Below are 22618 nucleotides of genomic sequence, written 5' to 3' on the forward strand. Positions count from 1 at the left end.
CTTGACGTAGGGCGGGTGTTGTGTGTTCGCGGGCACTCGGTGTCCTTGCTGTTGACAGCCTCGGTGATTAAATGGGGGTGAATTATTTATTTTCCCCCGTTTTCCTGTCTTTTGGTTTTGTGTCACAGCTTACTGGATTGTTCTGGGTGCTTTGGTGGGTGCGCACAGACAGGCAGACAGATGCCTGGTCACGTCTGTTCTGCCAATAGTCTAGTAATTACCTTTTAATGGCTATTATGTAACAAAGTGTGTGTGTGTGTGTGTGTGTGTGTGTGTGTGTGTGTGTGTGTGTGTGTGTGTGTGTGTGTGTGTGTGTGTGTGAGAAGTCTGGGGGCCGTTAAAGGAAGCTAATTAACAAACAATGAATTTGAGTGCACCTCAGCCCGTAACCGAATGCTCTCCGGTCATGAGTCCTGATTTCAGCTTTGTTTCAGGGCCTGAAACGAGTTGGCCTCCATCAGGCAACCAGGCAGACCTGCTGGCCTTTCATGTAGACGAGCCTTTAAACAATAGTACTCATGTCTCCCTCACTACGGTACCTTGCTGGAAAATTCTCCTGAACTGTTGATGTTTCTCTCCACCGTTTTGTGTAACAGTTTATAAAGCCTACCTGACCAGGAGGCGATGGATATGAGAGGCTTTCCCCCCTTTATTTGTTTGTTTTTTTGGTAAATGAACAGATAAATATGTGAATACACGGCCCTGGATTTATGGACTGTGGTTTTGTGCTTTACTTTGAATATGCAAATACCTTTTGCAACACCTGCGTCGAGGACTGCACCGATGCTCAGCTGTGTTTCTTCCCTTGTCTTTAGGAGGCTGAGACGGGATTTGTTCCTAGTGTTCAAGACTTTGACAAGAAGCTAGCTGAAGCTGACGCCTACCTACAGATTCTGATTGATCAGTTAAAGGTAGGACACGACGGAAATCCACACCGTGAGGTAGATATAGATGTTGTAGATTTCAGTGGCTTCTCATCCTATATTTATAGATTGAATCTGTGTCAGCGACCATTTCCTTGTCTACTTTTCGGTAAAGCAGGAGTTCTTGTGAGTAAGATTTGTGGTGACAAACCAGATAACTGTATTTAAAGAAAGTAGACACTGTCTCCAGCATCTTAAGGAAACCACGTAACATGTCCTTCCTTAGATAAGCTCTCAGTAGTTTTCCACTGTGTCATCTGTACAGTCATCTGACAGTGGAATAGCTCTTATTCCATGTTTCTGTTTTTTAACCTTTCTTTCATCTCTTGTCCACACAGCTGTTTGATGAGAAGATCAAGGACTGCAAAGAGGATGAATCACGCAGAGTGAGTATCAGCAGCGCAGCTCTGTCCTCGCGTCTCGCCTCTCCGGTCCAGCATCATTAGAGCCGCTGCTAACAAAGGAGCAGGGGGCGAATGGAAACTGATAGCTGTCGGTGTATCGCAGATATTTCTGTTCCAAACTGGCCTAAAGCAGCAGTGATTTCAGAAGTGATCCTCTTATTTCAAAAGCTAAAGTTCAGTCCCCTCGATATTTATTTATCAGCCATGAAGAATAAAAATTAATCCTTCAAGGAGTAACCCTTGAAGCGCTTTCCTTAACTGAGTGGTTTCAGCTTTATTTCAGGCCTGCTTAGAGTCCAAAATGACTGGATGTGCATTAGAAAATCCCAGAAACTCTAATAGTCATCAAACCACATCTTTATTTATGAATGCTGAGGTGTCAGAACTCCTTAATGGTACAGGGGACGTCATCAGACGTCGTCTTAATGGGGGAAAGATGCATGAAGAAGATCAGTAGTCCTGACAAAGGACCCGTCTGTTCTCCAGTGTTGCTTTAAGCTTAACCAAAACTTGCCACCACCTCTACTCACACCATAGGTTGCCCTCAGCTTGGACCGAGCTGCTGGCGACTGCGAGGCTGATCGATTCAGTAGTTCAGTTTTTTAGTTTGTGGTTCATTTTTTTCAGTCACTTAACTGACTAATGGACAATTTAAGAAGTACATGATGTAAAAAGGGGACTATTGTTCAAACTACAATCTTCCTTTTTCTGTAGCGCCTCTCAGGCCCGGTCAGTTCTCCGAGATGATCTTCTAATGTTTGAAGATTAGAGGTGTAAACGTTTAACCTTCAGGGCGTCGCACTAGCCTCTGGGGTTATATGTCCACTTCCTCTTTGAGTTTAACACCAGCTTTTGGTCACTTTACCTGGTTGCTTGTGCCGACTGCATCAAAGCTTTCACAGCTGGAGTTTCAAGCCCCGGCTGAAGCCAGTCAGGCGTCATTACTCGCATCAGTATTTCTGCTCTTTAACCTCATTTTTTACTTCTTTCTGTTCTTTCGACAGAAAATTGAACATTTGAAGGAGACTACTTGTGTAAGTCAGAGAATGAACACATTTTCCTTCCTGTTGGGTTTAGAAGTCACTTCCTTCCTAATTAATTGCTCTGTGATTTTTCCCTTTCAGAGTATGGTAGAGTCCATCAAGCACTGTATTGTACTGCTGCAGATTGCCAAGGTAAGCACAGCACGAGTCCGCTCTCTGCAGTTTGCCATTTCTTCATAACCATTGTTCTTGTGAAACCACATGAGTGTGCACTGTGTTACCTCGCATCCCTGGGGTAGTTCCCTGCTTACACTTGCTATCTGGGTCGGTGGTTGGTGAGGGTGTTGCCCAGTGTTCGTTTCATCACATGTTCTGTTCAGCCTTCTGAAAGGAAGTGGAGCAATCGTTTCTGCTTTGTTAGCTGTTTGATAAGGAAAGCAAAAAACACGCACGTGGATTATCTCACACAGTAGTGCAATCCTGTCGTTTTCACTACTGAAAGAAGTGGCAAGTCTGGATTTGACCGTGTGATGAAAGGATCGCTGTATGTGGCAACTTGGGGAAAGTTTTGGAGCTTAACGTGAGAGACCCGGGCCTCGTTTGCACCGCACCGCGGCAGATGCTCGCGATGCTTTTATGAAATGACTCTTGAACCTTCACATACAATGAGTCTAACACTGTCTTCTTAAAATTTTAAGGACCAAAGTAACGAACAGCAACACGCAAACGGACCTATAGTAAGTTTGACCCTTTCTGTCCATGACAAAAGTCGAAATCAAACAAACTGCTAACTTTCTTTTCTCGCTTAATAGCCTCTCTCCTGTTAGACCAGCAGATGTACAGATCTGTTTAGTGCATGCAGTCTAATTTGGGTCTAAGCTTTCCTTCATGTTTCCTGCTGCCTTCTTCTTAATTAAATCAATATCTTCCTCTAAAATCTAATATTTATTTATTTTGTAACTATTTTTCCTTCATGAAGACATGAAATGTATATGTGCAAATGGTGCTACACAAAATGCACATTGAGTGTATATTTGTACATCTCAAAAATGTCAAGTATTGTGAAAAGTTTATCATTTTATTCAAAAAGGTAAACATTCATGTAAATGTTAGTATTTTGTTGACGATGGCCTATAACTGTTATTCAGTTCCTCAAATTATTGAAGTATTTCATTTTCAGTGTGAGTAAATTACTCTTCACTCTTAGTTTAGTAACCACAGTCGTTAGGAAGAACGCTGACTCGACAGCTGTCCAGATGAAGATCGAGTTTATGCCACAGCAAAGCTGTTTTGAAGCATGTTAATGGAAAGTGTGGTAGGAACAGTTGCACAAGCAGTAGCAATTACCTGAGCCGTGAGTGGATTGTCAGGAAAAGCGGACGGCGTCCACTCTTTAGGTAAGAGCGTTTCTAAACTCAAGCCATATATCTGATGGACCGCATACAGCTGCTTTAATCTTAAGTGGACCAGGAAAATTCCCCTTTCTGCCGCTGCACAGTTAATCCCAGAGATATCGCAATCTAAGGAAAAGAAGTGCAGTGGTAACAGTGGGTCATTTTTCCACACGATGGAGAAATGCTGCTGAAAGAAATTGATTAGCATAACTGTGTGGGCTCGTATTGTAAAGTGTAAATTCAGCTCATTGCCCAGACAGTGAGTTTTATTAATGAGCAAAGTCAGTTTATTTTCCTTTTCCCTTTTTGTTTCTTTGCTGCGGTCACATTTTTAGGGTGATTTTAGGGTGCCGTGCCGTCTGCTGGTGATGGTTGATCCACTGTGTTTTATCCACACTGTGGACAAGAGTGCGTCTGCCATTGTTCAAGAGGAATAGGAGAAACCCCAAAAATACAGATGATGTTCAGTGTAGTGTATAAGTCGGCATATGGAGATCCTTTTTGTTTGATCTGAGGAAGCCTTCTAATAATTTGACATACTGGCTGTTTGTAGCTGATAAAGGCCTGAAATATCTCACTTTACAGAATATATGAAAGTTTATCTCTTTAAATTAAATTATGAAAAATAAACCTTTACACAATACTCGGTGTTCTGAGATGCACTAGTGTAAGTGCACATGGGACACGTGTGATCGCATGCCTGCGTATACAAGTGTTGCCCATCACTTGTGGGGCAGGGATAGCTCAGTAGGTAAAGTGGTCGCCCCATGATCGGAAGGTCGGCGGTTCGAATCCACTTAACGGCTACCCTGAGGTACCCCTGAGCAAGGTACCGTCCCTACACACTGCTCCCCGGGCGCCTGCTTAGTGGGCTGCCCACTGCTTCACTGAGTGAATGGGTCAAATGCAGAGAAAAACAAGTAATTTCCCCATGGGGATCAATAAAGTATCCATTATTATTATTATTATTATTATTATTATTCACTTACTAATTAGAGGAATCGAAGTCACCATTGATCGGTCATTGTCACACTGCCTGCTTATTGAACCACTGAGCACTAATAGCTGGAAAGCCGTGCAGAAAGCACTCCTGGGCTTCTGCAGATATTCGTGTTGAAGGCCACGACAGGATTTACGCACGTTTTGAACCACTAAAGCTTTCAGCAGTAAGAGTTCCTGTTAACTGTTTTTCAAAATAAAACGGCTCTAAAAATTACCAGACCTAAAAAGGCAATAAAACATGACACAGTTGTTATGACCTAATACCAGATTATGTGTCTCATGTATACTAATGACTACTAATTATTGACCTGCAAAATAAATAAACTGAAGGTGGATATCACTACTTCCATCTTTGGAAAAAGCAAAGGATCGAGAAGTGTTTGTAGATCGTTTAATACAACACAACCTCCCACTTTAAGCAAGACCTCCGCGTAAGCCGGCTAGCTCACAGGACTGCATTGATCTTACAGCTGGCTTAATCTCTTATCATTAAGTATAGTATTATGTAGTATAAATAGCACAGCGAAAGCTCTGCCTATGCACATACCTGCACGTGCCACCTTTGTATGCCATAGGCTTTCCACTAATCGTACCTCTGCTGAATGTCTGTCACTGCCTGCACAGCAGTGATGCATGCACCGTAGGCCTTTGTTTAAGATGCTCCAGGCGTCAGCAGCACGTTTGACCCTGTCAAACTGCACTGCCTGGGGAATTGCTGCAAAGTGCAAGAATCATTTAAACCAAGCTCACGAGAAGCATGTTCAGTAGTTATGTCAAAATAATTTATGTGCTGTGGGTGGCTGAGGGGTTGCACTGCTGCGAGAGCTGCTCATTGCATTAATATTGCATTCACTTGGAGGGGTAGAGAGGTTATTGATCATTAGAGTTTAAAACCCTTTTTAGCTTTTTTTGATGACCTTGCTCTTCACATGCTTTTTTCCTCTCATGTCGTGCTTGCATAGCCATAGGCTGGTCCGTATACATAATTGGATCTAATTAGAAGCCGTCGAGTTACGTTTATGAAGGCATGTGGACGCTGGAACCATTAGAAGTAGAAAGAACAGAACAGACGCAGGAAGTTTGGAGATAGGAGGGCAAATCCTTGACCTCTGACTGTATCTTTTTTGTTTAGCGTTTAGATAAAGGTTTATTGTCAGTTATCTTGACCTATAAACGGAGAAAAACAAGGTCAGTGTAATTCCTATAACTCAGTTCAGTAAAAACCTCACGTCACACCTCGGCCTAATCTCACAGCCGTAACACGAAGTCGCTGCGTTCCTGTTGAGCTCAGATTATCTCAAAATAGAGAAAAGGTGTAGAAGTCAGAAACTGCAGGTCAGGTTTGCGTTATAATGTCACTAAATGTTGTTTGCTGGCGGTGAGCTGTTGGGGAACGAGGGGCGAGATATTTTTGGTGTATCTCGTGTGGTTGCTGGTGTTCCTGTCAGATGGGTCGTTGGGGCTGTGACCACATGGTGTCGACAGGCTGCTGTTTGTATGCATGCAGCGTTTGCCACGAATCAAGGCAGGCCTCTACAAATGATTACTACTGTAGTGTTTATTAACCCCCCCGACCCCCCCAGGCCTTTTTAAAGAAGAAACAGGCTGCTCAGATGTCAAGAGTCAACGTTAGCAGTTGTGTAGAGCTACTCCTAGCGTTTGCATGTCAAGCTGTGTTGTTGGTTTCATATTGATTGCATTAATTAAGCTTGGCAACGCCGCTCTTTCCAGGAAATCAAGTGCGAGGAAATTGATCTGCGCCGGCTGGATGGTGCATTGTTTAGTTCGCTCTTCACATAGGTGCACCGAGTTGTGATCAGGTCATACTGTTCCCCTTCTGGGTTTGAGAGGATAAAGGAGCAGGTGGATCCTTGCAGAGTAGGACTGTTTCTGAACTAAAAGCCAAACTGCTTTCGATTTAGTTTTTTCTAAACCAGTAAGCTCTGTGTGTGTGTGTGTGTGTGTGTGTGTGTGTGTGTGTGTGTGTGTGTGTGTGTGTGTGTGTGTGTGTGTGTGTGATTGTTGCAGCAAAGCTCTGATGTCGTTTTTTGTTGTAAAGGGCATCGTTGTGTTTGTTTTTTTTCCTCCAGAGCACCATCAACCCAGTGGATGGGATCTACCAGCCCCCTCTGGACACTCCAGCGGTGAACACAATGCCAACACAGACAACACTACCCCCAGGTACATCTGCCTCCCCAACATGTGGCAGACATTTAAAAGTAACAGCTGTCACTTACTGTGTTGAGACATGCTGAGAGGTTGTTGGTGTTATATACTTAAAGGTGACAGCAGCTCCCCCTGTGGTTGGGATTGGAATCGCAGAACCGTTAGAGAAATGTGTCAAATCTGTCGATGTTCTGTCCTTGGATGACATTTGAAATTATGTTTCAGCTGCAACTGGAAACATGTTCTAGTGTGACAGTACCATCACCAGTATTGATAAATATTCTTAATAGTCTCTCAGTATTTGAAGGTAAACCTTCACACAGGGTTTAGCAGCATTATTCCCTCTCTTCTTCTCCTTCTTTTAAATTAAGGATCTGTGTTGAAGCAGATTCCTGTTTTGTGGGCTAATATGGTTTATCCACTCAACAAGAATCCTCACATGTCTTGACTGAACTCTGACTAAATCTTTGGCTATTTCAGTCAGATGACTATGACTAGACTAAAAAAAAAAAAGGCTATAAAATCAGCAGTGCGAAGTAGGCCGTTCTAATTTTGGTCTCTTATAATAGACGGTGTAATCCCCGCTCACAGATGAAGCTTCTGTCTGCAGCGTCCTGCCACGTGGCATGAGATGCTGCTTTTAATGGGGTCTGGCTTCGTTTCGAGGCTTCGGCGCTAACTCTGCTTTCTCTCCGTTTGATGAAGACGCGTCTCAGGTGTGCAAATCAGACCAACGACCCTCCACGTTACCTGTTGGTCCCGTCGTCACAGTGATGGGCAGTCTGCAGACCCCGACTCCCAACAGCACAGGTGAATTCAATTCAGTGTCATGAACTGGACTAATTTTTGTGAAATGCTGAAATGGCTATATGTTATTGAAACGGGTTCCTCATACTGCCGAGCAGCCCAATCAGCAGGTTAGAGTCTGTTTAGTTATTTTGTTGTTGTTGTAGCTGTGTGATCTGTAAACTGCACACAACCTTTTTTTAATGGTAAACAGTGGACAGAAGAATGTGTTTCCCTGAGGACATGGTAACCACAGGGAAACCAGGTATGATACTGACGATCTGTTGATGAAAAGTTCAAGCTTTCATACTCGGACTCTTCGTACACTATCAGGAGTTAAGCAGCCAAACTTGGCACCCTGATGGGTTTTATTTAAATCGCTTGTTATGATGTTGTTTAGGAGCCACCAAACAATGGACTACAATCACATAGCAAACAGTACAGTAGCATGGACATGTAATAGTAGATTTAAGGTGATTTGGGTGAAATGTGTTTACATAATTTGATGCCACTGCCCCCCAGTGGCCAAAAAAGATCCTTTTTTTTTCCCATTTCATTCTTGACCTTCAAACAATTACTTTAAATGACATTTAGTGCCGTCTTTGTCTATTTGTAGCAGGGCTGCCACAAACGATTTTGTTGATAGTCGATTAATCAGATCATCATCCATTGAACATACAGCGTACAGCTTATTGCACCAGCAGCATCTGCTCTTATATAACTATCATTAGCTTACAGCTTGAAGTGTTTAAGGTGCTAACTAAAAATAAAGACAAGATGTTTATTAAATTTTAATGAAATTTGCAGATTGTTTCAGTGAAGTTTAATAAACTCCTTGCTATCTAAAATATAACAGGACACTGGAGTATATTCTCGAGCATCTCACACTTCTGATAATCAGCTGTCTGCTTGACGTTTATTCAGCTGTGTAAAAACTATAACTTTAATCTCAGCCAAACAGATTTACTCAGGAACAAATAAAACACTGAAAAAAGCCAAACAATAACATTTTAAGTTATCTAAGTGACTCATATATCATGTTTAACCTGAGTAGCGAAAGACGGCGGGGATCTAAAAATTATGTGCCGGGAGTCTGGTGTTTTTCGCCGGCTCTAGTGAGCCTTGAACCCGGGTTAGCTATCGAGCTGGTGGTTAACAGACGACGGAGCACTTTTACACAAATATGTGATGTCTTGATAAACCGAGCAGATATTAGTTTACACAGCTACATTCTTACCTGAAAATATGTTAAAAGTTTATTTTGTGACCCAGAAAGAAGAATAAGAGTGATATTAAAACTTAGGAGCTGCCGCCATTGTTGGAAACTGGAATTGGCTGAGCTATGAATTCTGGGATAGGTTGGGCCACGAAGGACACGCCCGACCCATCCTTCAAATCTGGGGAAAAGGAGGACATATTTGTCGGCCTTATTTGGAGGAGTCTTCGAATTTGCGAAGCCTTCGTCACGTCACTGTAACGTGATCGGCCTCCTAATGCGGCGTCCAAAGGATGCGGCCCCTGAATTTGGACACTAGTGATGTGCAGATCGATACTGAAATATCGATTCCTCAGATACCAGTCGTTTATGTTCTAGAATCATAAGACAATTAAAACAAACAATAAAACAGGACAACAAACAATAGGTAACAACACAACAAGCTAGACCAGCCAACTAGTTAGAATCAAAAGCCAAAGTAAAAAGATGAGTTTTAAGACGTGATTTAAAAGACTGGATCGACTCGGCAGTACGAACATGAACAGGGAGGTTATTCCAGAGGTGCCACGGATGCAAAGGCCCGGTCACCTCTCGACTTCATTCGAGACCCAGGTTGTGCTAGGAGCCTGTGATTGGACGATGTAAGTGCTCAGAAAGATAGCTGGGTGCTAAATTATTCAGAATTTTAAAAGTGAACAAAAGACTTTTAAAATCTATGCGATATTTAACAGGGACCCAATGTAGTTTGGTTAAAATTGGAGCGAATCGTTCATAGATTCTCGTACCTGTTAAAAGACGCGCAGCTGCATTTTGAATTAACTGAAGCCGGTAAAGAGAAGACTCTTAAATCCTGCTACTTATTCCTGCATCTTTAGGATCTTACAGTCGACCCGTCTATTAAATTTGTCATCGACGTAATCGTGGCAGTCCTAATTTGTTTTACTGCAGTTTTACAGGTTACAGGTCGTTAACAAAAATGCTATTTTTAGGAGCATTTTGAGGCTCGTGTGTTTTGTTAAATGCGTGAAAGCGTGCCACTGAACGCAAGTTAAAATGAGCAGAAAGCAGAGGTTGCAGCCTGTTTGCCGTCTCTGCTGAGGCTGCAGTATTAAAATGCTGCGCCGTGCAATAAGGAGACAGGCGGCATGCTTGAGAGTACTGTCAATACGCTCTGCAGAGAAAGTCTTCACTGTGTTAAGTCGGCTTATTGGTGCCGAGCACATCCTGCTGAACAGCAGAGCTGGGAAACGGGGGCTCCAGTCGAACAATATAATGTTGATTTCATCACCATGGAATCGTGTAGGGCAGGCGCCGGCGAGCTTCTGCATCAACAGAGGCCTTTTGGCTCCTCCTACCAAACAGACAGGCGGATGACAGATGTATGTATGAGTGGGCTGATGGCGTGAGGCACACCGTTCGATTACATTTTTTTCATGTGTGTGTTTTTTAGGGAGTGGCCCGTCAGGCCCCAGCAGCGGTGTCGCCTCCCCGGCTCACATCCCCCTCCCCTCACACTCGGTGCCAGACTTCTCCTACTCCTCCAGTGAGGACGAATTCTATGACGCCGATGAGTTTTACCAGAGCAACACTTCCCCCAAACACTGCATAGAGTGAGTACAGCAGCAAGAAATATTCTGCTTGGATTGAATAAAAATCCAACAGCATGAGCATTTGCAATCTGAGAAGTTTGCCTCTTGTTTTATATTTATTCTTTATCCCCTTTATCTCTATTGCTTCCTGCTTCCTTGCTCCTCCTCCTGCACCCAGTCCCTCAGGGCCTCCAGCTGCCTCGCCCCTTACTAACGAAGAAACTGCTCTGAAACGACCCAACACTACAGAGTCCCTCAACTCTTCGATGTCCAATGGCACCACAGACACGGGTAAAAAGGGAAATAATCACGAGACACCTGATCACATCGCAGCTGATTGTCCCTCACTGATTAAACTCTAAGCATGAGGCGTTATTTAAATCATATTTTACTACATGATGGTGAAATATGTGGCTCTGCTCTTGTCCTCAGACCAGTTTGACTGTCACGATGACCGTGACGACGACGGTGAAAGGGAGTCTGTGGAAGAGCACAAGAGCGTCATCATGCATTTGCTGTCTCAAGTTCGACTGGGCATGGACCTCACAAAGGTCAGGACCTCTTAGCGTCTTAGCCGCCCTAATTGTTCCGTCGCGGCGTTTCGCTCTCCAGCGCTGTCGGCGTAAGGTTTTCTTTTTTAACAACACTTCACTGTATTTCCCAGGTGGTCCTGCCTACCTTCATCCTAGAAAGAAGGTCTTTGTTAGAAATGTATGCAGATTTCTTTGCACACCCCGACTTATTTGTAAGGTACGTACCATTTCAGCTGTTTATCATCATGCACACTCTGGCATGAGGGTAGGCCGTCATTCAGTACTTGTTTCTTTTACTCGCTAGTATCGCTGAGCAGCCAGAGCCCAGGGAGCGGATGGTGCAGGTGGTGAGGTGGTACCTGTCGGCTTTCCATGCCGGAAGGAAAGGCTCAGTGGCCAAGAAACCGTACAACCCAATCCTAGGAGAAGTCTTCTACTGCCACTGGGATCTTCCCAGCGAGACAGAGGAGCCTTCGCCACCTACGGTGAGGCCGTTTGTCACTGCGGTCAAGTAGATTTTTGATCCAGTAATAATTTCAATTATTACTTTTACAAGTTCCTGAATCGTCGATCTGCAGTTCTAACCAAGAATCACAATCCTGCTCTCAATGTGCTTCGTTCTCGCACGTTTCAGGAGACGGTATCAGAAGGCCCGGTTCCCTGGGCTTCATCCAACAGCGTGTCTTTTGTGGCAGAGCAGGTCTCTCACCACCCGCCCAGTAAGTGTAAACGCAGAATTGCTCATTACATGTAGATCCAGAAGGGTGTGGTGGAGGCTTTAGAAAAGTAAAAATGTTTGGGTTTTATTTTCTGCACGATCGCTGATGTGTTGCTGTTTTTGCACCACTAATTATTTCCTGCATTTTTCCCCTGTAGTTTCTGCGTTCTACGCCGAGTGCTTAAGTAGGAAGATCCAGTTCAACGCTCACATCTGGACTAAATCTAAGTTTCTGGGCATGTCCATAGGCGTCCACAACATCGGCCAAGGTACACTAAGCTCTGCCTTATATTCTCTGATGAGTGTGATTCAGTGAATCTTTGTGTTAAGTGACCTCTGGCCTCTCTCCAGGCTGCGTGTCATGTTTGGAGCACGATGAGCATTACATTCTCACCTTTCCTAACGGATATGGCAGGTAGGTGCCGTTAACGCGTCCCCGTGCTCGCCTGTGTCATCGCTCAGTCGGTCGTTACTTTGTTTCGCTGACCTACGCCTGTCTGTCCAGGTCGATCCTCACTGTGCCGTGGGTGGAGCTTGGTGGAGAGTGCAACATCTCCTGCTCCAAGTCGGGCTACAGCGCTAACATCGTGTTCCACACCAAACCCTTCTATGGTGGAAAGAAGCACAGAATCACTGCAGAGATCTTGTAAGAGCCATGTGGTTATATCACATTATTTAAGGATTGCTGAGAGTCTGCTCTTTAATACACAAGATGACATCTGGGTTTGGTTCCGTCCCTGCAGTTCACCAAACGACAAGAAGTCTTTCTGCTCCATTGAGGGAGAGTGGAACGGAGTCATGTATGCTAAATGGGCGACTGGAGTGAGTCCTTTGTTTTATTTACGTTACAAAATGTAGGAAATCACTACCTTAAATGAATTAATACGTGTGTGAACGTGTTTTCATATGTTTCTAGGAGAACACGGTGTTCATAGACACTAAGAAGATGGGCATCGTTAAGAAGAGAGTGAGGAAGCTGGAAGACCAGCTCGAGTACGAGTCTCGAAGGTGAGGAGAGGATCAGTGTCGGACCTCAGCCGTCTCACGGGATCCTTTAACTCTAAATGTTTGACTTTCAAACTTTTACCCCTTTTAGACTGTGGAAGGATGTGACTCTGAACCTGAAGATAAAAGACATCGATGCAGCGACAGAAGCCAAGCACCGGTTGGAGGAGAAACAGAGAGCTGAAGCCAGAGAGAGGAAGGAGAAGGAGCAGCAGTGGGAGACCAGGGTGAGGATTTCCTTAGCGTACCATGGGATCTGAGTATTATGGGCAATATAGCTTTAAAATTCTGTCAGGATATTTGCAGTGTGGCTCCAAAGTGTAGTGTTTTACACAAATGCATGTGAAAGGTTGCTGGTTTGATTCCAGCTTGAGACACAAATCACTTGTAGGCTGCATCAGAAAGAGCAACCAGACTAAAACGTGCAGAGCTACCCGCTGCAGGTACCAGGGAGCAGCTGAAAGTAGCTTCATTTCAAGGAAATGTACAACAATCATATTTATGACAATAAAAGGAAAATGCTGAGCAACATTTTATCTGTGAGTGCAGCTTTCAGGCAGCAGCAGCATTTATTAGTGCAAACAACACGAAGGACGCTTTCTATCCTTCTTTTCCAATGAGCTGCTGTCATCCATGACACACCACCCACTTAACGTGGAATCTATCGCCACAAAGCGTTATAGTGCAGCAGTAGTGACACAGCAATATATCCAGTGAGGTGGGGGTGGCTGTAGCTCAGGAGGTGGAGCAGGTCATCTACTTATCGGAAGGTTGGTGGTTTGATTTCATGCCAAACATCCTCGGGCAAGATGCTAACCCCAGGTTTCTCTCTGATGCAGCCATTGGAGTGCGAGTGTTAAGCATGGAATCAAGTGCTTGTATGACGGGTGCGACTGGGTGAATGAGGCATGTTGTATGTAGAGTAGAAAAGCATTATAGAAGAACCAGCTCATTGCACAAAACACACCCGGGTAATGTTTTCCGTGGAACGTTTAAGGAAAAGTAGCAACAACTACTTGGTCAAGCTTTTTGACCAGGCATCAGGAATTTTGACCAGGCATCAGGAATTTCTATTCACCGTTTGATCCTCCTGACTTGTGGAGTGCAGCTAGTTAGCGGATGTGTTTGGGTCAGGCGTCACTATCTGCTAGTGTCCCTGTTTTGTAGCCTGGTTATATTCAGCAGTCTGCTTTTTGTCTGCAGTGGTGAAACGAGGTTGTTACTAGTTTAGTGGAACAGTTTTCTTGCATCATTTGCAAAATCCCGTGCATGAGCACCGTGCATGAGCACCGTGCATGAGCACCGTGCATGAATCCTGCACTTTCCCAGAACCAAATAGCCATCAGAGGCTAACACGAGTCTCTCTCTGAGCTTGTGTCGTCGTCATGGACACTAAGGAAAGTAAACACACGGTGTATTTGACATATCGCAGCCATAACTGTCGTGGCAATGGAAGCGAAGCCTTCTCCGTACCGCAAACTTTAAATTCCACACATCTCAGAGAGATCAGTGACAACATTGTAATTTTACTTTCAGAAATACTTCAGATATCGAGTATAATAATTCTCATTGCTCTGTGTTTCTGTAGCTATTCCACGAGGACGGCGAGTGCTGGGTCTACGACGAGCCGCTATTAAAGAGATTAGCCTCCCAGAGGCACTGAGAAGAGCGCGCCGCACTCGGATGCATCAAGAATGCACACACAACAGAGTCTTCATAAGAACTCTTTTGCAGAAACCACTTGTTATTCAAGCCTTGGAATGACTGATGATTGAATCTCTACACTGCTTTGCATTTGACTGTAAAACAATATGGAAATGAATGAAAAGCATCAAAGATGTAACATGAATATTAGTAAAGCTCCTCTCCTTATTTGGTCAGTCTCTCATCCACTGATACCCGCCACCTGCCAACATGAGACTCAGCAGCACAGAGTGGAGAGGTCACGTGCCTCCCGCTCGTCCACACCCTTCAGCAGCTCCACAGGATGAGCCAGAGCAACACTCCTTTCCTACATCTATAGTTTTTTGCTGGGGGGGTGGGGGTCTGTGGTCAATGGTGTTTGGCTCAAGTAATAGCACGAGAAATAAAACGGCGCTCTACATCTCAGGGAATCTGGTGACTGAGGAAAGAAAGCTGGTGCCCCCACCCAGAGTCTGACAGCCTTATAACGGTGGAACGGATGAATCTTAAAGGGGCGGGAGAGGAAAATCTCTGCTTGCCTGCAACTAGTTAGAACTGTTTATATATAGATATACATATGATGGATATATAAATATATATTCTTTTTTTATTTCTAATGCTCTTATTGTTTATTTTTCTTTGCGGCAATAGTGTAAAAACATATTTGAGGATCTGAATCTGAACCTTTACATCCTTAGGAGTCATTCCATTTAGCCTTTTAATGTTTCGTTCCCATTTCAGAGTTACCTTTGCCACCCATTTGGATCACTCTCGCTGTTCTGTGTCTCGAGTATTATCCAGAAACGAAGCCCTGCAGAAAGCCATAGCATCTAAACGCTGATTTCGGGAGTTGTGGCTGATTTCAAATATGCAATACTGATAGAAAAAACAAAGTTTGCCTGTGGGAGGACAAATTCTGTCCATTATGCCAAAAAAAAGGTTTAGAGAAAAGGCTGAAGGGACTTTTGTCTGGACAGAGACCAAAACAGTCTTCTGAGAAGGTTTTGAAGGCATTTATGAACAAATGATTGTTTACATACTTTTGTCTTTCTGGACAGCAGGTCCATGAAGAGGACGTAAAGCTCGAACTGAGTCTGTAAAGTCTGGTTTTGTTCTCGTTTTCCCTTCAGATCAGAGTGGGGCGCCTCGTTATTCGCTTGCACGTTGTCGGAGTGCGAAGAGCGAAAACGTGAGACGGCCTTTAAAAACACTGGTGCACTTTCATAGTGCTGCTACAGTCCAGACGTTGTTCTGCTGGTTGAATCTTCTGTTTTCCAAGTTTCAGAACCACATATTTATCCTGCTGTACACCCCCAGCTTTGTTGAACCATTGTTCTTTCTCTTATTTGCAGCTGCATCGGTTGGATCTGAATGCAATGGTAGTTGGATGAGATGAAGAAATAAAAATATATTTATCTTTGCCTGAAAATGCGGTAGCAAGCTCACAACAGCCCCCCTGTTGACCCCCTTCTTTTTTCTTTTTCTTTTTAATCTTTGTGATTTGATTATTGTATCTCCTAAATATTTGGCCATTGTGTTCAGTGAGACCCTTTAAGCCATATATTCATGTATCTGGTGAAGGGATCTGCAGAGACGAGCATATAGTTGGTGCTGTATGCAAAACCAGCGAAACGCTTGTTGAATTGAATTCATCAGAATCAGACAAAAATGCCTTTTGAAAATAATCAACATGAAGGATTCTAAGAAATTTCTTTGTATTTTTTTCCCATGTTTTGTGTTTGTGGAGGCCTCGCCATTCATTTCAGTTCTGCTCAGTATTGCCTGATAGAGAGCAATCAAAACAAATGTATTTTTTATTTCCTTCTCATCATAACCATTGATTGTATCCAATTCTCCTGTTTATTGATGCAAAATATTAAATCTCCATGAGTTTACTCCTGTGAGCTTTTTGTCATGCTTCCCCTCAAATCACGCTGGTGCCGTGTTGGACCGCCTTTTCCTGTTTTGTGGGTAGATTCACCGAGGTGTGGGAAGCATTCCTCAAGGGACTTTGGTCCATATGGACATGATGGTATCACACAGTTGACGTGTGGCATTAACAAGGCATTTCCAGCTAAACACCTGCTGCTCACTGTGTGTTTTCTCTTTTTCAGTCGGACTCTAAACCCCAGAGATGTTTGGTTTACTTGAAGTGACACGAAGTCTGTTTATTCAGCCTCGTAGGTTATCAGGGGACTGCTTTTGAGCCTAGTGTACGTATCCTGTCACCTCCAGGATCAAATGTATAACTATTTATTAAACACCCAGCTATCAAAAATATCTGAGCTCTGTTGATTTTAGCAGTTTGATTAAACATTTTTTTTTTAAATTGCCCCTTTGGTGCACTTAGCGTGGTGGAAATGCTACACCCCGCTCCAGTCTATATTTGCGCACTCAGTTTGTTGACATCTTTTTATTCTCAGAAGAGCGCGGCCCTTCTTCCACCTCACTGCGCTCTTTATCGGCAGGGACTTCAAAAACACTTGTGCAAGTGTCGAGGGACTTTAAAAATAGAACCTGACACGAGGCGCGTCTGCGAGGTGGGACCTGCAGATTAAATAATAATGCAGGACACAGTGTGCCTGCAGGCTCCAGCAGGAGGAGGTTGTTCAAGAAAGTTACATTAATTTAAGAAGCAAACAGACTAATGTGAGGATTTTTTGGATCAGTCTGGGTACTTTGACTCCTACATTATGGAAAAATACGTTTTTCAATCCATAATAGTGAAAATTAACATTGGGATCTAAAATTTCACCTCAGTTAATGCAGATTTTTTACATATACTGGTCACCCTTGCTTTTCTATCTCAGCCTTTTAATAATAATTTTTTTTTAAAAGGCTTTTTGATTACACTGTGTAACACAGTTTTAGTACCTGTGTACTTGTTTGTGCCTCAAAGAGGAAGCATGTGATAGAGAGGAACTGTGGTTCTGTATGAAGAGGGTGATGCAGTATGAAGAAAAGAAAAGTCCTGTTTCTCTTCATTAAGTATCCTGGTAAACGGTGGGCTTGCAAGCCCAGAGAGTGTCTGGCTGATCCTGAACCACTGAAAAACTCTGCCATCTATGATGGTACACAAGATGATTTACATGTGGTTGCTAAAAAGAGACTAAACATATGGCACCAACAGCCTGTAGGGTGAGAAGATGAAACAGTAAGACAAATAATACAGAGGTGATTATGTCAAAAACACCAGGGAATAGGTAACTGTCTTGGTTACAGGTATGGTATGCAGAACCAACAGAATGTTAAATGCTAAACATTCAGAGAAGTTAGTCTCTCTCAATATTCATTATCAGATAGGAGTGAGATGGGTTCAAGGCAGGGGGTGATGCTGCTCTCAGCCCCTTCTTGTTTACGGTGGTGGTGGACAGGTTGACAGATGAGGCCAGGCAGGAGTCTCAAGGACTCTCATGTTCACAGACACTGTGATCTGTAGTGAGAGTAGGCAGCAGGTGGAGGTGAGCCTGGAGAAGTAGAGGCATGGATGAGTTTAAATACCTGGGGTCAACCATCCAAAGCAACAAACAACAGAGGTGAAGAAGAGAGTGCATTCAGGGTGGAGTGGGTGGAGGCGAGTATCAGGGGTGATTTGTGACAGAAAGGGAAGGTTTACAAGCTACTAGTGAGACCTGTGATGATGGAGACGGCAGCACAGGAGGTGGAGTGGAAGGTAGTGGAGTTAAAGATAGTGTTGAGGTTGAACAGTTGAACCTGAGCTGGTTTGGACCTGTGCAGACCTGTGCGGAGGAACCGTGGATACACGACAGATGTTGAATGTGGAGCTAGCTCCATCCATTCCCTGTGAAGGTGGAAATGCAGATGCAGGTGGTTGGTGTGACAGAAGAGGAGAGAAGTCCTAAAGGGAGCAGCTGAACAATTACAAATGAATCAAAGCAGAGTTTTTTCAGGGCACAAGTATTCAGTTAAAATACAAAAACATGTCGCACACGTTGCGCGTTCACAGACCGACTCGTCCAGCAGGGGCGCTGCTCAGCCAGCCATGTTTTTCCCATCAGGCTGTGCGGTAGCTTCTATAAAAGCGCCTCGCGCCCGCTTCTCTGCCTCATTCCTCGGACGACTTACTGGTGAGTTGGTTGGGGTTTTTCAGCTTTAGTGTTTGTCTCGTGGTTTTTGACTTTATTGTACGCCCGCAGTAATAACTGTTAACCTATCATGTAGGTAACGTTGTACTCGGTGGCATTTTTAAGTGGAAGCTCTTTAGAGCTAATAAGCGTTAGCCTAGCAGGCCTCATCCACGTGCAACAGATCGCGTGTTGGCCTGCGGATCGTTAGCTCCTGTTTTAAAAGCAGCCTCGGTGCAGTTTAGTCCCGCTTACATATGATGACATAATGTTGCTAGGGACATCTGAGTCGATGTGAAGTAAAGGCAACATTCCTGACAAGACGGGGCAAAGGCTGTGAGAAACTGTGGGCCGGTTAGCTTAGCTGCACGGCTCCTGCTGCTGGCCATGCAGCGTATTTAGTGGGTGTATATAACTTTGTGTTAAGTTATGAGGATTTTAATTAAAAATGTTAACCTTCCTGTCGTGTTTGGGTTAAATCTGACAGATTAACAACTTAAAACACTCAAAAATACAGACGGCTCTTCAAAGATGAAGGATCACGATGCTCATCCTGACTTCTCGACATCAGCAGATGCTTGATGGTAAGGAATTCTGCTTTAAACCCTGAATTTTTAGTTATTTTTTTATTTTGTTTCCCTAAATGGACGTCGGTGATGATTTAAAGTGTAAGAGTAGTGGACAGAAGTGATTTCTGAGCATTTTCTACACTGAGACTTCCATATATAGTTTTTCCTTTGAGTTTCTTGCTTTTCCCATTCATTGTAATAGTCCTAACAAGAGTGTTTCTACAGGTGCTGTGAAAGCCCAGAGATGTGACTGGTCTGTAGGGGACTGAGGAGGTGAGGATGAGTGTTTGCAGAGGAAACTTGTGCTTCTCTAAGGTGTTCGCTGTGGAGAGACTACACTTGCTCTTAAATCAAACTATAATGATAAAATTCCTAAAGCTGAAATTGAAGGTGCCTTTTTAATTGCTTGGGTGCGGGGCCATATTTACAAATATTTCAAACCTAAGTATTAATAACCCCAGTGTGCCTTTGCATGGATAAACTAATATTTGCATGTAAAACTAATGGGGATATTACTGCTTTCATTTGACTGGCAAAGTGTGATTTGTACACAATGTACAACAAATGAACAGGAAATCTATTTTAAATGAAAATGTTAAATATTTGGCCACAACACTGACTTGTAACGCTGTTCCTGGAGTCCTGATCCACACGTTTAGTTTTCTCTCTGCTAACACCTCAGGGAAGCATCAGTCTTTGCCATAAATTTGTGCTCCTGTGATGACACTTATTTGCTACTCTTGAGAAGATGTGATGATACTCCAACCACCAAGTTGTATTATCTGAGGCACTACTTACTCCCAACCTGTGAGCTTAAAAGTTTATATCATTTTAATCACTTTATTTTTACCCACAGGTGTCCTCAGGTCCGAGTCCTATCGCTAACAGGTAATGGATGTAAATTCTTGATCATGTGTTACCATAAGAAACTGTTAATGATGACTTTTGTTTTTAAAACGATGGGAATCTCTCTGAAAAAGAGTGAAAGAGGACTTTTTTCTGATGCAGTTAAAACTATATTACATACATGCATGTTAAAATTTGGACTCTTCAACGATGCGTCTCTCGTGCTTTGCAGACGGTCCTGATGTTGGATCCAGATGTGCATTCTTGGATCGGCTGCAGGTAGGTTTTTTCTTTGAGGAGCCGGCCTGTAAAAATAAAACTGTTTCGATGCAATGATGAGTGCATAGTTCAGCAGATTAAACTGTGAAGAATTACTGTTGTCTTTCGCTCCTAGCTGATGTGTCGGCCTCTGCAACCTTTGAGGGTCACTGGGTTTGAGTTCTTTCTAAACTTATATATTTAATTTTTTTTTTTTTCAGGAGTCCCACAAAAGGCAAAGTGGAGGTGAGTTGAAATCCTGCTCTACGTTTCTTTTAATGACGCTCGATGCAGTGATGAGTGCATAGTTCAACAGATTAAACTATGAAGAATAACTATCGTCTTTCGCTCCTAGCTGAGCATCAACTTATGTAGTCCCACAATCACTGATGTGTTTAAAACAAAGTGATAATCTAGTTCTTTCTCTTCAGATGTGAACACCTTGCTGTCTGACTCGTTGCTGCTCTGCTGGTAAGCATTAAATCTCAAACACTGCAGCGGGGATGTCACAGTACCACAAACCTGATGCTCTGCACCAATAGAACTACACATGTCAATACAGTTGATGGACAAAATGACCATTCACACACTGACATGGTGGCAGATAATTTATCTCAAATAACACTTTTAACAAGGCACAGACTAAATTGCATAGTATGGTAATTACACATTTATAGACTTGTTATACAAAAGGATAAGCATGACTAGAATTACCACAGCAAACCATTTAACCTATGAAATAACAGCCGTCTCAATGGTAACATCATCAGGATGATGCCTTGAATTAAAACTTGCTCAGCTTTAAGTCTTTGAAGTTTAAGTGCTTTGTTAACTTGTGGTGCTTGGACTGTATGAAACTGCATCATTCTTTGATCGCTTACTCCACCTAAAAAGTGTAAAGTACATCATTCATAGCAAAATACGAACTCTGCCATATGAGTTTAAGCGGAGCTATTATGGCGGCTGCATAAATGGTCCTTTTCCACAGGTAGTGTTTCCTGTGCTGTTGGATTTCCTCTAATATGTAAGAATGTATCTAGAAATATGGCAGCTTAGTACATACACTGCCTGCAGTACCAAAGAAAAGCACGTGATCTCCGATTATTTATTTATTTTTTTATTTTTTTTTTTTTGTAACAAATGTTAGCGTTAGGTATCATTTCTGGTGACATCCCTGCACAGCAGCTAACAGCTTTCAGATGTGATGAGTTTGAATCAGGTCGCTGATCCAGTTGAGGATAATTTGTAACTGACTCTGATCTGGGTTTTTAATGTTGGGGGGAAAAAAGTGAGCATGGTTCTGTAAATTTACCCGAAACTTAATTTGTTTTTACAGAACGAGCGGGCTCGCGACTCATCACCATTCAGAAGATGATTAAACACTCATGGTGAGTATGAAATCGTGTCATTTTTAGCTCCTCAGACCCAGAATGGGCCCCGTGCTGTTGAGGTTTATAGAGCTGGGTCTGAAGGAGCCACTTGCATATTTTCTGGGATCACTTTCTTGCAGTAAAGATCATTTGATCCTTGTAGTCTGGCCTGTGTGATGACAAAGTACAGACTGACTTTAAACCATGGAGTCTGTTTATTAGCTCTAGCTGACCAGGTCAGCGTTGACTCCTTCATCTTTGCAGTTGATGTGCATGTTTGACTGATGCTCTCATATCTTCAGGTTGTTCTGTGTGAGGGATGGAGACCCAGTGTGGACCACACCAGAGTGACTGAGGTGAGAAAACTGACTTAAAAGTGCACGATGGTCATAAGGGGTTCAGTGATGTTACAACAAATGTCTGACCTGAACACTCATGTGGACAGTCTGTCACTGAGCAACCCAGTGAATAAAATATGAATCAGCCAGTCGCTGACTTGTAATAAGGTTTTTCATTCTTCTTTTTCAGATGGGGGGGAAAAGTTCAAGTTCTTTACCTGGTGAGTGTTTTTGTCCAGTCCTGAATCACAATTATTTAAGGTGGCCACAAGACTAGTGATGATCTGATTTTGCCAGATGACTTAAGCTGATTATAACCCTTACCGTTCCATTTTTTTCTGAGGTCATGTGGTCATTAACTGCTAGTTAACTCTTCTGTTAGTAGTCTGTACTTGTATTTTAATGATTTCTTCTCTACACAGGTGTGAAGCCTCAGACACTGAAGCACAATCAAGCACAAGTCTGTCACTTCATAATAAATCTAAATGGTGCTGTTTCCTCAAAAGCTGGAAAGTGATGTTGACAGATTTTCACCTGCAGGAATCGGTGTTCAGACCCTGCTCGTGCTATTACGTCTGGATTGTGACCTGATCCTGTTGACTTCAATTTGTAACAATAAAATATTTGTTATTGACTCATTTGTGTGCATCTGTTTTTCTCCTCCCTTTCTCGATGGGTGACGTGTATGAGCGCCAAATGAACTGATCTTATATTACTAAACCAGTTGTGCAAACAGTGGAGTAGTAAAGT

General features: G+C 43.1%; 1 protein-coding gene and 5 non-coding genes across 10 annotated transcripts in view; all 6 read left to right on the top strand.

Annotated features, from left to right (window-relative positions):
* osbpl9 (oxysterol binding protein-like 9) overlaps positions 1 to 14591 on the top strand; it is a 33408-nt gene extending 18817 nt beyond the window's left edge. For 4 of the 5 annotated variants that reach the window (XM_026157873.1, XM_026157876.1, XM_026157877.1 and 1 more), the window contains 20 exons: positions 816 to 911; positions 1262 to 1309; positions 2332 to 2361; positions 2452 to 2502; positions 3009 to 3047; positions 6797 to 6887; positions 7578 to 7682; positions 10325 to 10484; positions 10642 to 10754; positions 10896 to 11014; positions 11128 to 11213; positions 11301 to 11481; positions 11631 to 11715; positions 11873 to 11983; positions 12066 to 12129; positions 12220 to 12360; positions 12458 to 12536; positions 12631 to 12722; positions 12811 to 12946; positions 14308 to 14591. In XM_026157873.1, coding sequence (XP_026013658.1) covers positions 816 to 911; positions 1262 to 1309; positions 2332 to 2361; positions 2452 to 2502; positions 3009 to 3047; positions 6797 to 6887; positions 7578 to 7682; positions 10325 to 10484; positions 10642 to 10754; positions 10896 to 11014; positions 11128 to 11213; positions 11301 to 11481; positions 11631 to 11715; positions 11873 to 11983; positions 12066 to 12129; positions 12220 to 12360; positions 12458 to 12536; positions 12631 to 12722; positions 12811 to 12946; positions 14308 to 14382 — 1902 coding nt within the window. In that variant the 3' untranslated portion in view covers positions 14383 to 14591. The remainder of the gene's footprint in view (positions 1 to 815; positions 912 to 1261; positions 1310 to 2331; positions 2362 to 2451; positions 2503 to 3008; positions 3048 to 6796; positions 6888 to 7577; positions 7683 to 10324; positions 10485 to 10641; positions 10755 to 10895; positions 11015 to 11127; positions 11214 to 11300; positions 11482 to 11630; positions 11716 to 11872; positions 11984 to 12065; positions 12130 to 12219; positions 12361 to 12457; positions 12537 to 12630; positions 12723 to 12810; positions 12947 to 14307) is intronic. The other variant, XM_026157874.1, reaches the window with a different exon arrangement.
* A 4544-nt stretch (positions 14592 to 19135) lies between these two features.
* On the top strand, positions 19136 to 19205 carry LOC113017025 (small nucleolar RNA SNORD75). Its single transcript, XR_003271357.1, has one exon. It is a non-coding gene; the product is annotated as a small nucleolar RNA SNORD75 (small nucleolar RNA).
* A 778-nt stretch (positions 19206 to 19983) lies between these two features.
* Positions 19984 to 20066, top strand: LOC113017062 (small nucleolar RNA SNORD79). Its single transcript, XR_003271391.1, has one exon. It is a non-coding gene; the product is annotated as a small nucleolar RNA SNORD79 (small nucleolar RNA).
* A 160-nt stretch (positions 20067 to 20226) lies between these two features.
* LOC113017065 (small nucleolar RNA snR60/Z15/Z230/Z193/J17) lies at positions 20227 to 20308 on the top strand. Its single transcript, XR_003271394.1, has one exon. It is a non-coding gene; the product is annotated as a small nucleolar RNA snR60/Z15/Z230/Z193/J17 (small nucleolar RNA).
* A 136-nt stretch (positions 20309 to 20444) lies between these two features.
* Positions 20445 to 20527, top strand: LOC113017064 (small nucleolar RNA snR60/Z15/Z230/Z193/J17). The gene has a single exon (XR_003271393.1). It is a non-coding gene; the product is annotated as a small nucleolar RNA snR60/Z15/Z230/Z193/J17 (small nucleolar RNA).
* Positions 20528 to 22139: 1612 nt separating this feature from the next.
* On the top strand, positions 22140 to 22214 carry LOC113017063 (small nucleolar RNA SNORD47). Its single transcript, XR_003271392.1, has one exon. It is a non-coding gene; the product is annotated as a small nucleolar RNA SNORD47 (small nucleolar RNA).
* The last annotated feature ends 404 nt before the right edge of the window (positions 22215 to 22618 follow it).

This window comes from Astatotilapia calliptera, chromosome 23 (assembly GCF_900246225.1).
Source record: "Astatotilapia calliptera chromosome 23, fAstCal1.2, whole genome shotgun sequence".
NCBI classification, from domain to species: domain Eukaryota; kingdom Metazoa; phylum Chordata; class Actinopteri; order Cichliformes; family Cichlidae; genus Astatotilapia; species Astatotilapia calliptera.